We start from the raw sequence: 15691 nt of genomic DNA on the forward strand, positions 1-15691 counted from the left end.
GGGAACTGTGACTCTCTTTACCATGAAATCAGTTGACTGCTATTACATCAGCCTGATGACTAATGGCAAAAGAATCCAACCGTCCACCAAGATGTTCTACTGATCTGCCCTCTCCTCAGGAATCACATAGGTAAAGAAAGACCTTTCCTTCCCACCCAGTGTGCATTGGATGGGCATATTCTAACTAAGGCTATGTGTGGTTGAGTAGAGACCCTTAAACTTAAGTTCCTCTCCTGTAATCACTTCAAGGTCCCAAGGGACCTCAGAGCTAATACTGTTTTTTCCTATGAAGTCCAGCACAGATGAGCTGAAATGGCCTGTGGTGGGAACTGAGGGGGTTATTGGGCATCTTTTCTGTAGTGAAAATAAATTTTTACAAGTTCAAGCTCTTGAGCTTCGAGATCGCAAAGGAGCAGAAGCCACCCTTGGCGTGCCCAGCACCTTGAAAATGGTTCTTTCCCACCGGCTGGCTGCGCCTCCCCCCACCCGCACGCCCCAGCGGAGGGCTGTGCGCTGCTCTCCAACTCCGAGCTGAGCTTGACCCAGCTGCCAATCTGCAAAATAAAATCAATGTGTGACCTTATTCACCAGCTGTGCCGAAGAAACTAGCACAAACTAGGGCCAGCGTTGAAGCCAAAAAGGGAAGATGAGATGTTGGGAGAGAGAGAAAGAGGGGGAAAAACTTGGCTGGACATGAAAGGTGTCTTGTCTGTCTGTTCCCCATTAGGCGCAATTCTCTTGCAATCTTGCAGCCTCAACATAATTCTCTTGACCAGAAACTCTCCAGAGAGATAGTGTCAGAGGAAAAACAAACAGAATAGCATCTCTGACAGCAAAGTCACTTAAAAAACCTATTTGGGGGGTAAGGGGGTGGAGTGCGGGGAGACATGTCAGCACGTAAGGAGGGCACTCCTCCACAGCAGGCCACATGTGGAGACACATTTACCCTGGAAGGGACAGCAACAGGACAGGAAGAGGAGCCGGAGAGAGGGCTGTGTGCAAGGCAGGGCCAGCCCCAGGAAGCAAAACTCCCGGTCCTCTGCCCTCCCTGCCCCTCTGAGGCCTCAAGATCCACCTTATGTGGCTTTCTCAACTGTGTCTTCAACAAATAATCCTTACGGCCCTGTGGTGCATTGTGGGGATCCAGAGGATTGCTAGAGAAAAAAAATGGTCCCAATTTGTCCTAACTTGGCTTTCCCATTTCTGACCACCACCAACAGCCCCAGAGCCCAGCCACCCCTGTCGGCTGGCAGCCAGCGCCCCAGACAGCCAAGGCCCGTTCTGCCCCAGGCCCAGCCCCGGCCCCTTTGACCTGTCTCCTAGTGTGGGAGAAGCCAGGCCCCACCCTCGCCTGCAGGAGCCCAGGGGGTGAGGATTCTAGAATGGGGGGTGCGGGGCCAGAGGGGGCACAGTTCCGTGCTCAAGTTTCTGGGGCAGGCATCCTGTTATAAGAGAGAACTTTTTTTTTTTTAAGCAAGAAAAACTAATCAGAAGAAAGAAGCAAGAGCTTTTCCCTGCCTTTCGGACTTGTTTATTACTAGGATATCTGATTTCAGCAGAGGAAGCCGGCACCGGAGCAAGGTTTTTATTGGCCATGAGCAAGAGGAATTCAGGGTTTGCCTTTGATTTGGCTTCCCCAGAGCATGAGGCTCTGAAGAGTGCTCGCTGCTTTGATGGAGCAGCTCAGGACTTCGGGGCCCCCAGAACTCTGTTTTCTGCAGCACCAACTAAACTTCCCTTTGGGGATGAGGGTCGAGCAGGGGCTTCAGAGTGGAAGATGGCCTCATCGACATGTCAGCAGGAGAGCAAAATAGGGGGCAAAGGTAAAAAGTTGTCAGATTGGCTCCAGGGGAGCACGAGGGAGGCCACGCTCGCTCCCCCTTCCCCGAGTGGGGACCTGGAGGAGGGAGGTCTGGTCTGGATGAAAGCAGTGTCTCTAGCAGACAGAGCTGGGCAGGCTGCAGTCAGGCCCGGCCTGATGGTTTCAATGTGTGAGGAAGATAAAGCCAGAGATCTGCAGAGGCTGCCTCTGCCAGCAGCTCTCCTCGCTGGGGCTGGGGCCGGGCTGGCCTCTGAAGAGGGGGATTACCAGCTGGGCCGCAGGCTCCAGGAGCTGCTGCTGATCCCCAGGGCTCCCCACAGACACCTCACACACAGACAGCCCGATCTTACCCCAGTCCTGGGTAGTCTCCCTGCCTCCTGCTGGCTTCCAAAGGCGGGCAGCTTTGCCAATGAAGAGGGAGGGTGTCCCTCCATGTGGGGGCTTCTGGGTGAGGCCAGCCATCTCCCTTTTCCCTCAGAAAGAACCTCAAAGCTGAGGTGTCTAGGTATCCCACGCTTTGCCTGGCGTGCACCCTGTGAGGGGGTGTCGGCTGCTGAGGGTGCTGGGACGTTGGGACCTATGCTGGTCGCAGGGGCAGCCCCTCGGGGCAAGGTGGCCGTGCCTAGGCATGGCTCTCTTCCTTTTCCAAGGTTTGCAACCAGAGGTGGTAGATCCGTATGAGAGTCACCTTCTCCCTCTCTGCAAGCGCAGGTCTTCGCAGGCATCTCCGTGTGTGCCTTTGGGACTGCTCACGGGCCTGTCTCCCGACAGCGCATGCACCTCGGCGTGAGGCTGGCTGTCCCTAGCATGCCCTGCTCACCTGGGAGGCCCAGGCCCACTTTGGCAGCCGCTGTGCTGCTTGGCTCTCTGAGCTGAGGCCCAAGCCTGGGGCAGGGAGTGGGGAATGGGGAACAGGGCTCTCACTGTGTCCACTTCAAGGAACCCAGGCATCAAAAGGACTTTATGCAGTAAGTTTGGGAACATACAGGGAGAAGAGCTGTGAGAGTAAATGTAGATGGCACACTGGGGGAGAGAACACGCGTGCATGCACATGCATGACACACACACACACACACACACACACACACACACACACGGCCACAACGCTCGCTCCGAGACTCTGGAACCAGTCTCTCTGGAGTGAAGCCTAAATCTGTTCCTTGCCAGTCAAAGTACTTTGGGCCAAAGACTCTACCCCTTTGGCGCCTCAGTTTCCTCATCTATAAAGAGCGGTGATATTAAGAGCAACTGCCCCATGGTAGTGTTGACGTTTAAATGTGATGAAGTATGTAAGGTGCTGTGCCCAGAACCTGGTGCACAGGGACAGCGTGGTCGAGGTTAGGGACCACACGCTGGACCAGCCCGATTGGACTTTACAGCCTGCTGGAGTCTCCGTGGAGAAACAGGGCGGAGCGCTGATGGACAGGGAAGATAAGGACTGCTGAAAAAACGGTTGCCTTCCTTCATAAATGAAACACGATCCTCTAAGACTGAGGAGGAAGGAGGTCCCTCCAAGGAGCAGCCAAAGCCCTGAGTGCCCGCAAAAGCTCCCCCGTGAGTGCAGCTGACACACAGGGCTGTGGCTGGACGCAGGGAGGTGGTGAGGCCCGGCGTCCCCTTGACACACTGCCCAAACATGGACACCCGAGCCTCCCCTCCCCTCCCCACAGCTTTAAACTAAAGATCTAACGAGGGACTGGGGCATTAAAACAGCAAATCAACCCTGAGTGAAACCAAAACTGGATACTCTGGCTCACACACCCTGGGTGACACACCCAAGCTGCCAGAGTGCGTCCCCAGGACACGGGAGGCCCAGAGAGAGGGCTCCTCTTACATTTCTCCCACCCTCCCCTCCATGAGTCTTCTAGGGCCCCAAGGCAGCCTGATAGGTCTTAGGTCTTAGGTAACAGAGCCCGACCTCGTGCACAGAAGTCTGAACTTGACCTTCCAGAGAGAGAGGAGGAGGGGAGAGGGAGTGAGGATGCACCCAGAGGGCAAGAGAGAAGAGGAGAAAAAAGAGCACAGACAGGGAAAGGAGGAGAGGAAGATGAAGAGTGACAAGCCCCAGAGGGCTGGCCCCAGGAACCAGCTACAAGCCCACTCCGCAGCAGGAAGAATCAGGGTTCCACGCAATGACAGATTTTTCCAGAAAATTGGAAATCCAACCTGTCAGGCTGCTGATGAGCCTGCACTTTGTGTAAATGAGGGTGTCTCTTCGAGGCACCCCCAGGACGGGAGGGGCTTCCTTCTCACTGCTATCCTGGTGAGTGACTCGTGGAGAGGGTGACAGTGACCCAGAGAACCAGGCTAGGAAATCTATGGAGAGCCGCTGGGAGGTGGAGCTGCGGTAGCCGGACTGCACAGCCACCGCTGGAGAGGGACGCTCTCCCAAGTGCCCAAGTACTGAGCCTCTTTCAGGGACATGAAGGCAAATCCGGTAAAAGCCCCTCTGCGGGGCTGGGTTGGGATGGGCCACGGCTTTTCATTCCAGACTCTTCCAGGCTATTTCATGTTTTAACCATGTGCATGTATTACTTGGATAAACACAATTTGGTCAGTAGTGGTGAGGCTAGAAGCAGGCTTCTCCATGGAGGAGTGTTTGACCTCGGCCTAGCCTCCAGCCCGGCAAAAGGAGACTGCACTCCTCACTCTCACCGGTGGCCCTTGGGCCCAGTGCGAGGGGTGACCCCTCACACTCCAGGCTTGGCCTCCACCGCTCCTCCAGCCCAGAACAACAGCTGCAACTTTCTCCAGCAATGGCCTTTGGCTCCGCTCCTGTTTTCCTCAGTGCTGCTTAGGCCTCCGCCAGGGTGTGAGGGGCCCAGGTGTATGAGCCGGGGCCCTGTGCTGGGGCGGCAGAGAGCCACACCTGCCTACACTGTCCCAGATCAGTGTGCGGGAGAACGTGCAGTAGGCGGGGTGTCTCCCCTTGCTCACCATGCTCCGGCCACGCAGGTCTCGGGCTCTTCCCTGATGGAACACAGCAAGTGCACGCCCACCTCGCTGCTCCTTGTTGTTCCCTCTGCAGGGGGTGCTCTGTCCCCCAAACCCATGGGCCCTGCCCTCTATTCCTTCAGACCTCTGCTCCAAGAAGACCCTGGCAGAGAGGTCCTCCCCGTCACTCTTCATCCCCTTACCCTGCTTTTGTTTCATTGACCTTATTCCACCTACTAGATTATACATATGTACTTGTTCATTTACACATTACCTGGCTTCCTCTGCTATGAGGTGCGCTCCAGGAAAACACAGACTTTCTTTTGGTTTATTGCTATATCATCAGTGTCCAAAACAGTATCTGGCTCATGGCAGATACTCAATAAATTGTTGTTGAAATAAATGACTAAGGCCTCAGTAGCACTTTGTTGAACGAGTTAAATAAATGTCTCCTCTATTTGTTAAGCATTAATACAAGCTGGGAATCATAGGAATAAAAAAAGAATTCCCTCTTCTGGGAACTTACATTCTACTGGAAGAGTCAAACATGTAAGTAGTGAACTATAGCATAGAGCAAAAGTATGTAGGTACCAATAGGAAAAAGAGCAGCAAGTTCTAGGAGCAGCAGGTTAGTAACATTACTGAGGACTGGCCTGCACCGGGCTGGGTTGTTCTCTGCTACCAAGCAGTCTTCCCATTTTCTGACATCCACTGGGTGTCCTGCAACTTAATTCACTTCTGATACCGGCAACTCAGACACAGTGCAGACACCGCAGGTTAGGGCTCAGTCCCACAAGACTGCCTCTACTTCAGATGCCAGTTGCAAGTCCCAGGCCACCTGTATGCCTGACTGGCTATAAGTCATCAGAGATTTCTCCAACGCCCTCCTAGGTTTTTATTTATTTATTTATTTATTCCTAGAAAGGTTCACAGAACACAGGCGGAAGCCTTAATTTGCTGATTTACTATGAAGGATATAACTCAGGAATAACCAACTAGAAAAGATGCGTAGGGCACGGGGTGGGGAGAGGGGGCGTGGAGCCTCTTTACCCATTCCAGGGGCTCCACCCTCCCAGCACCTTGATGTGGTCACCAACCCAGAGCTCTCTGAACCTCATTGTTCAAGGTTAGGAAGCTCAATCTCCAGCAGCCCCCCTCCCTTTCCGGGAGGCCAGTGGGTGGGGCTGAAAGTGCCAGCCCTCTAATCACTTGTTCATTCTGGTGACTAGCCCCATCCTGAGGTTATCTAAAAGTACTACCCCATCACTGGCTCAGCCTGACCCCGCCACCCCATCAAGGCACATATGAGAAGAAATCAATGAACAACTAAAAAGGGACACAACTTTGAGTTGATCCTTCTCATCTCTCTTTCTTCTTACCTGTATCTCTCTCTCTCTCTCTCTCTCTCTCTCTCACACACACACACACACACACACACACACACACACACACACACAAATTAAAGAAACTAAAATAAAAGTACCACCCTAAATCACCTTCTTAGCCTAAATTCAGGTGTGCTCAAAGAGCATCCTTAGGGATAACAGAACGCACCCCCATTCCTTAGGAAACTCCAAGGGTTTTAAGAGCTCTGCGTCAGGAACCAGGGACAAGGCCAAATACATTTTTGTATCATACCACACAGGCTTCATCTACATATGTTGACAAAAGAAATGTCCAAATCTGTACAGAATTTTTATGAGTTTATTTAAGTCAAACTGACAACAATTGCCAGGAAGCAAAATCTCCATGGATTGAGAAAATGTTCCAAAGAATGGCAGTTTAGCAGCGTATTTTATCCACTAGAATAAAAGGAGACATAAGAAGATTACATTAAATCCACTGGTGGTCAATGGGGAGGGGAGCAAAGCAGAGAAATCTCCGAGACTGAATAAAAAACAAAATGGAGAGACACGTACGTCCTTTACATTGATGGGTGCAGAATAGTTAATACTTAACGTTTACAGCACATAGATGGTATTCGGGAACAAGATAACGAGGGATTCTGTGGTCTTGTGCTCTATTGCACAAGATTACAGGGGGTCCTCGGGTTACAACACAGTTCCGTTCCTACGACAGAGACATAACCCAAATTTTAGTGTAAGTCAAAACACACCCTAGACTAAGTCACTTAGCTATCCTAACACAGTGGTAAAATCATAATCTAGAACATAGAAACACAGCTAAGCCACAGAAAAAGGAAAAGGACATAAATATACTGTACTGTCCACTGCACTGTGTATTCTTCCACCCTGTGCAGTCAAACTAGTTCACCCACGTAGTCCGTAAGTATGACACTAACAGCGTAAGCTGAAACACTCATGTCTCAATTTTTTAAAGTTTTTATGGGCATGAGCATCGTGAACTCGAAACGCATTTATCGAGACTGTCGTAACCCGAGGACCCCCCGTACTTTGACATTTCAAAGTTATCTTAGATGCAAAAAGACAGCCTGACCTGTGGTGGCACAGTGGATAAAGCGTCGGCCTGGAACGCTGAGGTCGCCGGTTCGAAACCCTGGGCTTGCCCAGTCAAGGCACATATGGGAGTTGACGCTTCCTGTTCCTCCCCCCTTCTCTCCCCCTTCTCTCTCTCTCTCTCTCTCTCTCTCTCTTTCTCCCCCCTTCTCTAAAATGAATAAATAAAATCTTTTTTCTTTTTTTTGTATTTTTGTGAAGCTGGAAACGGGGAGAGACAGTCAGACAGACTCCCGCATGCGCCCGACCGGGATCCACCCGGCACGCACACCAGGGGCGAAGCTCTGCCCACCAGGGGGCGATGCTCTGCCCTTCCAGGGCGTCGCTCTGCCGCGACCAGAGCCACTCTAGCGCCTGGGGCAGAGGCCAAGGAGCCATCCCCAGCGCCCAGGCCATCTTTGCTCCAATGGAGCCTCGGCTGCGGGAGGGGAAGAGAGAGACAGAGAGGAAGGAGGGAGGGGGGTGGAGAAGCAAATGGGCACTTCTCCTATGTGCCCTGGCCGGGAATGGAACCCGGGTCCCCCACACGCCAGGCCGACGCTCTACCGCTGAGCCAACCGGCCAGGGCCTAAATAAAATCTTTAAAAAAAAAAAAAAGACAATAGACAGGCTTGCTTAAGATAAAGGTTGACCTTTGTCAAGGAAGCCACAGGCCTAGGAGCAGACTACCTGCCAGGGTTTACTTTTAGGAGTATTTATGTTTAGACCATCCTATACGGTTACTTACAGTCTCTGAGTTTGGAAGGCCCTTCTTGCAAGCCTCCTCTGAGCTTGTCAGGTTTGGTGGGTGGCCCCTTTTTCATTCACACGTATAATTGACATCATCATCACAATCCTCTGAAGTAAATACTGATTTTTATCCCCCATTCTGCAGATGAGAAAATTGAGGCCTAGGTAAATTAAGTGACTTGCCCAAAGTCACACGATCAATAAAATGGAGAGACAGGATTTGAATTCAACTTCAGAGTTCGTGCTCTTAGCCACTGTGCTCTTAGTGAGGAGATATTCCATCATCTGGGGGAATATGAGTAGATTTCACTTGCAGGAGGAGTCAGATTTTAATAGAGTCAGGAATTATAACCCTGGGAATGTCTAAATTATACACAGGTACCTGGGATGTGGTGAAATCTGAGCACCAACGGGAAGCCCTTGCAGCCCCAAATATTCATCGGGATGGGAATGAATTCTTATTCATTCCTTCTGGTTGAGGCACAGACAACTGTCATGAACACACAGTGTAAATGTCCCAACAGGACAGGCTGCTCAGCACAGTCCCCACAGGGAGGTACAAGGCAGGGTAGGGGGGACAGAGTACTCAAAGTGTCTAGTAGAGCCATCTGGGAGGGAGGTGGGAGAATGCAGTTGAGGGCTGTCACAGGCTCTGTGCCTCCGCTGTCTTTGTAAGCTGATGGAGCCCTTGAGAAATGTCACATCTGCATTATCAATTCCATTATGGGCTATGATCTTAACCACTGTTTGTCCTAGGTCTGTGTCAGGACCTTGCCTCTGAAAACTGACAAGGCACAGAGGGAGCTAGAAACCTTAATAACTAAAAGATGAATATCCAGGGCAGGGCCTCAGACAGCTGGGAGAGGAGAGCAGGGCCTGGAGGTGGGATGTCTTCTGATTCCATAGATGTTTATAGCCTCCCAATAGTCTCTAAACTCTCACTTTCCTCTGAGCAGTGAAACTTCTTTAAAAGTTCCTGTCACCTGACCTGGGGTGGCGCAGTGGATAAGGTGTCGACCAGGAATGCCGAGGTCGCTGGTTTAAAGCCCTAGGCTTGCCCAGTCGAGGCACATGCGAGAAGCAACTCGCTTCCCTCCCTCTCTTTCTCTCCTCTCTCTAAAAGCAAGAGAAAATTTTCTGTCCTCCTTGACTCCACTGGAAGACTAGGGGAGAGGATCCTGGTTCTACTGCCCGTTGTGGTTTGGGAGTGGACATCTTTAAAGGTTCAGCTCAGAGAGAGGCTGGGGAATCAAAAGGAGGAAACCTCAAAGGGAGTGAAACTCTTGGGGGACTTGTTGAAAGCCCCGTCCTTCCCTAGAAAGTATAGAGCAGGGTAGTCAACCTTTTTATACCTACCGCCCACTTTTGTATCTCTGTTAGTAGTAGTAAAATTTTCTAACTGCCCACCGGTTCCATAGTAATGGTGATTTATAAAGTAGGGAGGTAACTTTACTTTATAAAACTTATAAAGCAGAGTTACAGCAAGTTAAAGAATATAATAATAATAATTACTTACCAAGTACTTTATGTTGGATTTTTGCTAAGTTTGGCAGAATAAATCTTTATAAAACAACTTACTATAGTTAAATCTATCTTTTTATTTATTCTTTGGTTACTCCGCTACCGCCCACCATGAAAGCTGGAACACCCACTAGTGGGCGGTAGGGACCAGGCTGACTACCACTAGTATAGAGCATAGCAGTTAACAAATTGGAGCCCAGAGTACCTGATTCAGATCCTGGTTCTATTACTTATTCACTGTATAACCTTAGGCTAGTTATTTTTAAGGTATCTCTTCACGTCTCAGTTCCGTTTGTTAAAACAGTCATCACCACCCTATTGTGAGGACTAAGACTAACTAAGCTAATTCTTACAAAATGCAGTCGACAAGTGTCTGGCACACTGTGAGTATTCAGTGACATTGCCTTCCTTAGGTGCAGGTCCTGCAGTAGCTCTGGTCTGCTCCAGTCTCGGAGAGAAGGGACAGTGGTTGTTCTCCATATCCGCTCTCAGCTGCTCCTAATGGAGAGGCCCTGGCTTATTGTGGGCTAGAAGGTCTCAGCCACTCCTTGACAAGAGGGAATGGATCAGCATTGACACTGAGGACAGCAGAGAGGTTGGCAGCTAGCACCTGGCAAAGGCAAGCTGGTTTTTGAGAGGAGCATGACAGATGTGAGCCACAGACCCTTAAGGGAATAATTATGGTCTACAAGGGTCGTGTGGGTTACACATCTGCCCTAGATTGGACTAAAACGTGTGACAAGCTCCGCTCCCTTACTTCAACCTTGTCCCTATATCATGATACCCTCCCTACTCCGTTCAAGAGCTTATCACACACTAGGGACTTTGGGCAAACTCCCGAGCTAGGTCTCCTGAGGTTGGGAACTACTGGTATGTTTGAGTCATCCTTCTAATCTCACACAAACCTCAAGACAAAAAGCTTTTCATGCAGGCCACTCACTCACTCCACCCTGCACCTCTGAGGACAAATAACCAGGAGCTCCCTGTCAGAAAAAGTTTTGAGGGGAAGAAAAGAGCAATTGAAAAGGAGTCAGAGGGTAAGCTCATGCCCCTGGCTCTTTATCGCTCAGGGAGTGATTCGGTTTCCTCATCCACAGGTAAAATGGGAAAGGAACCCCAGCCCCACTCACCTCCTTGGGTGGGTAATAGAAGCCTAAAGTGATGACTAACAGACAAGACAGCATTTTGTAAATATCTTCACCAGGCACCTCATTCCTGCTTGTGGGGAAGCATCACCTTATTCAATGTAATATGGCATCTAGTCAGCCTCCGAGAATGAGTGTTACAGTGGAATTCCTCTCCAGACTTTCAATTTCTTCATTTAGCAAAAAGCTGTGTGACCCAGGCAGAGGCCTGCCCCCTCTCCTCCCCTCTCTGAGAAGCTTTACTCTCCTGGGCGCCAGAGGGTTGGATGACAGACCCTGCCTCTGGGCTGTGGCTCTGTGACACATTCCACTCTTGACCCTTCCAGAGGAATGCAGCCCCAGCCCGCCTGTCCCCCGCGTAGGGCTCCTGCTGAGGACTCCGCTGCCCTCCTCCTTTCCTCCATTTGCAATCACTATTTATTTATATTTGGAAGTTGAAGGAACCAGAGCCTGCAACTGGGAGAGACTTGTGGAGCCAGAGAGGGAAAGCGAAGAAGCCAGTGTCTGGGCCCATGTCTGCCACCAAGGGTAAGGGAGAAAAGCTGCTTCCCTGCAAAGGGGGGTGGGAGACCCCTCAGAGACCACCATGCTGGAAATGGTACCACACACACCACCAGCAGGGCCAAGAGCGCAGAGAGAGGGTGGTGGTCACCGTAGAGGCCACTTTGGTGGCACAGTGAAGGATGTACAGGAGTGCAGTCCAGGGACCGTCCAACCCAGCTGCCTGCCCGTCAGCAGCAAGGCTCTGTTAAGTGGCAGAAAAGTCAGCCTTTGCGGGGAAACCAAGGAAGCAGACACACTGGGCCGCACCTCTCTCTTTCTGTTCCCAGCCCCATTCCCAGCTTGCATTACCGTCCATCCAGGACTCACAGATAATTTTCATCCCCATCCCCAGTTGTCAAGATCAGACCTTGCTCAAAGCCACCAGCTCTCTGCCTCTGGCAGCCCAGTGCCCGCTCTCGCTCACTCATTCTCATGCCACAGCTTACATTCACAAACTCGGGGGGGGGGGGGGGGAGGCAGGGCCCCATTTTGACTCCAGAAATTAGATACCCCAGTGTGTTAGGGGTTGTGTGCAAGTCCCACAGAGCTGTCTGGAATGGGTTCTTCTGACTCACAACACAGTACTCTTTCCATACCCCGCAGATTCCTGCTTTTCCTCTTCTTGGGTCCCCTCATTCCCACTGCACTACCCACTCACAAACACACGCTGAGACGTGGAAAAGGTAAAGATCTAGGCTGTCTGCTGTCTGCCTTGGCCTTTGCCCCCTGCTTGACCAACTGACATGCACTCCCCGCTGGGCAAGGTCACACCAGCAGAGGAGGGTCTGGGCCTCCCTAGTCTCAGGCTGTGTCCTGTAGGGGCTGAACTAGGGGTGTGAGAGTGACAGCCGGGTTCCAGACTGACCCTTCAGGTCAGAGGCCAAGGGAAGCCGAGTCTCAGCAACCCTAGAGCGGTGAACAAAGTTCAGTTCAAAACATGGAGCACCAGACATCTCCTGTCAATCCGGTAGGTCAAGGAAAGCCCCAGAAACACAATCGGGATGCGCATAAGGGAAGGTTTTGATGAAAGTGATGGCGGTGGGCTTGAAGGTCTGAGATGGGCTGCGGAAAGGGGCAGGAGAGAGAAGGAGTCTGGGTTCCCGGTGGGTGCAGAGGACACGCAGGGCCTCAAGTCGGCTTGCCGGCTCTAGCGCGGAGCAGGGCACCGGCCTGGCTGCGCATCAGCAGGCGCTAGGGCCTCGCGGACGAGCCGGCGAGGGGAGGGCGCCCCCTCGGGAAGGCGGGCGGGGTCTGGCGGCGGCGGGAGCTGCGCGGCGCTGAGTTGCCTCCATCCATGGCACGGAGCGGCGGCGGCGGCGGCGGCAGCAGGGGCCCGGCGCGATCCGTTAGGTCCCAGTCCAGCGCTGAGGGAGCAGGAGCCGCCGAGGGGCCCGGCCTCCGCCAGCCCGGGAGCAGCGCGCAGAGACTCCGGCGGCGCTGCGGAGGGCCGCGAGCTCTCCGCTGACAGCCGCGCCGGCGTCCTCCCCGCCGGGGCGCTCGCCGGACATGCCCCCGGGGCGCGGCGGCGGGGACCCCGGGGCTCGCCTCCGCCCAGGGCCCCCCGCCCCGCCCTCGGGCGCCCCGGGCCCCTGCTGAGCACGCCTCCCGCACGCCGGGGCCCCTCCGGGCGGCGCGCAGAGCGGCCCCAGCGCTGTCGTCCCCGCGGGGCTATGGGCTGATGGGCGCCGGGGGACGCAGGATGCGGGGGGCGCCCGTGCGCCTGCTGCTGCCGCTGCTGCCGTGGCTTCTGCTCCTGGCGCGCGAGACCCGGGGCGCGCCCGGCTGCCCCGTCCCCATCCGCAGCTGCAAGTGCTCGGGGGAGCGGCCCAAGGGGCTCGCCGGCGGCGCCCCCAACCCGGCGCGCCGGAGGGTGGTGTGCGGCGCCGGGGACCTCCCGGAGCCTCCCGAGCCCGGCCTCCTGCCTAACGGCACCGTTACCCTGTGAGTACCCTACTCGGCCGGCCGGGGAACCAATGGAGACAAGACGTTAGGAGCGGGAAGAGGGGGACTGGGACACGGGGCACGGCCGCCACTCAGAGCCTCTGGGAGAGGCCTGAGTCCAGGCACCGAGAGGGAGACTTGGAGAACCAGGGGAGAGACTAGGGCTCCGTAGGTGTGGAGGGAGGAAGGCGCTTCGGGGACGGGAGCGACCCAGAGGGAGGCACCGCGGCGCCCACTCACCTGCACAGGTGAGGGAACGCGCGCTGGCAGCACGCCCACGCCCCTCGAGTTTCCAGCCGGGTTGTGTTGCGAACTTCGGGACCTGAGGGCGGTCGGATGGGGAAAAGTAGGGAAGATCAACGGCCGCCGGCAGTGGTCGTTAGCACCGTCGGCGCGCCCCTGGCCGGACGGGAGGAGTCTCCCCGGTTCGCCCCGCGGGCCCGGCTCCTCCAGTGGGGGGCGCTGCGTTCGCTCTCGGACCTGCCAGCCGGCTTCCAGCCAGTGGGTCTACTTAGGGCAGGCGGGAGGGTGGGCTCAGGAAACTCTGTCCTGGGACGCAGGCGCTTCTGGTCCGTGTGAGACCCTGGCGTCTCTATTCACTCCTTGCGGACCCCTCTCCCGCCGCGCGCATCTAGGAAGTGAGCTCTGCGCTGAGTCCTGCATCCCGCCCGCCCTCTTCTTTCCTCCCCTGGATGTGACACCAGTTTTGGCTGTTTCTCGATTGACATTTTAGAGCAAAGATTGCTAAGAAAGAAACCTGGCCGAGAGGAAGGCGACTGCCTTCTGGCCTTCCGTCATCCCGTTTCCCCTTGCAGCCAGCGCTTTATTGAGTCCTCGCACTGCTGGCACCGGGCTCCAAGCCTCCTCGATGGGGGTCTGAGATCCCCGCAACCTCTCTCCCCACGGCAGCGATTTCCTGCCCTGACCACGTGCTTGGGGCTCCACGCGCACTGTGGAGTGGAGGGTCAGGCAGTCCTGGCAGCCCTTTCCTGTCCTGGATCCAGCCTCCAAGCGGCTTCCCCTTCCCTGTCCTCCTGACCCCAGTGGCAACCGTTTCCCCAACGCCCCTTGCCCGAGTTGGGGCTGGCGCACAGTCTCTCTGATTGTGTCCAGAACAATACAGTAACGCCTCTGGTTGGGCGAGTTCAGAGGCTGCCCACTTCCTGACAGGACAGCCCTGGTCAGCCTCTGAGGCTGGCCCCTGGCCTGCGCTTTCCCTGGACGGGGTGTGTGTATGTGCAGGGGTGGAGGCAGTATGTGCTCTATCCCGCCGCCCAGCAGCTCAGGGCTATGGCTGTGGCCTGGGAAGGCAGCTGTGGATGCTCATTACAGGTCCTGCTGAGTGTCCACTAGTGTTGTCCAGACAGGCCCAGCATTTCCCAGCCCACTCACTTCTAAAGGAGAAAACTGCTTGCTGTGTGGAGTCGCTGGGCCCGTGACTGTGCCGAGTCCACACTGGGCCGTGACGATTCAGTTCTGAGGGTGTGTGTGTGTGTGTGTGTGTGTGTGTGTGTACTGGATCTTGTGCCTGTGCTCACACACCTGGGAAGAACGCTGTCTCCCTCTCTAAAGGAGAAAACTGCTTGCTGTGTGGAGTCGCTGGGCCTGTGACTGTGCCGAGTCCACACTGGGCCGTGACGATTCAGTTCTGAGGGGTGTGTGTGTGTGTGTGTGTGTGTGTACTGGATCTTGTGGCTGTGCTCACACACCTGGGAAGAACGCTGTCTCTCTCTCTCTGTCTGTTTGTTGGGATTAGGGAATCCCAGCACATTCAAGGCAGAAGGAAGAGGGGAAACACTAAAAGGGGGACTAGCAATACATCTTAGAATGACTTGACAGCTCACCCTTTCCAGCCACGGCTAATTCCCATGGACGCCACTCCAAGGGGAGAGCTGGGCCATCTGGGTGAGACTGTATTATGACAGGGTGGCAGCAGACAGGACTGCTAGATCACCTTCCCACCCCAAACCATCCCGAGAGGAATGACCCCCTTCGTCTCAGGTCACTGGCCTAGCTGCCTTTAGGGTACCTTCCAAAGGAGCAGCCCGTGGAGCCCGGCTGGACGGTCTCCCAGGGACAACAGAAAGGGCAGAGAAGACCCGGAGAGCCTCCAGCCCCTCAGACGACAGTGTGACTGAACCTCAGCCGCAGGCATATTTCTTAAACTCTCTCTCTCTCTCTCTCTCTCTCTCTCTCTCTCTCTCACACACACACACACACACACACACACACACACACTCCTGATCCTGATTACTGCCCCCCACCCACCCACCCCCACCATGCTGGCTCCTGAAGGAAAAAGCAGCCCAGTTGGTCTTCAGCAGAAGCCAGGCCGGATTCTCCTCTGGGCCCAGTCCGGCCAGCACGCCATCCCCACCCCAGCGTGCATCTTGAGGGAAGGAGGACGGGAGGCCTGGAAAGGGGCTGCCGCCTCAGCCTGGCAGAGAGTGGGAGGCCAGGAGCACGAACCCTCCCCACACCCTCCCACACTCCTGCTTGCTCTTTTTGTTCTTCCACACACATTTCCCCCTCACCTTTCTACTTGTCACCTGGTGCAGACAACAGGACTTGAGCCCACA

General features: G+C 54.4%; 1 protein-coding gene across 1 annotated transcript in view; it reads left to right on the forward strand.

The window, feature by feature from the left end:
• Nucleotides 1–12439: 12439 nt before the first annotated feature.
• ADGRA2 (adhesion G protein-coupled receptor A2) overlaps nt 12440–15691 on the forward strand; it is a 36901-nt gene continuing 33649 nt past the window's right edge. Inside the window, exon 1 of the mRNA XM_066380328.1 lies at nt 12440–13112. Coding sequence (XP_066236425.1) covers nt 12850–13112 — 263 coding nt within the window. The 5' untranslated portion in view covers nt 12440–12849. The remainder of the gene's footprint in view (nt 13113–15691) is intronic.

The sequence above is a fragment of the Saccopteryx leptura genome, chromosome 4, assembly GCF_036850995.1.
Source record: "Saccopteryx leptura isolate mSacLep1 chromosome 4, mSacLep1_pri_phased_curated, whole genome shotgun sequence".
Taxonomy (NCBI): Eukaryota; Metazoa; Chordata; class Mammalia; order Chiroptera; family Emballonuridae; genus Saccopteryx; species Saccopteryx leptura.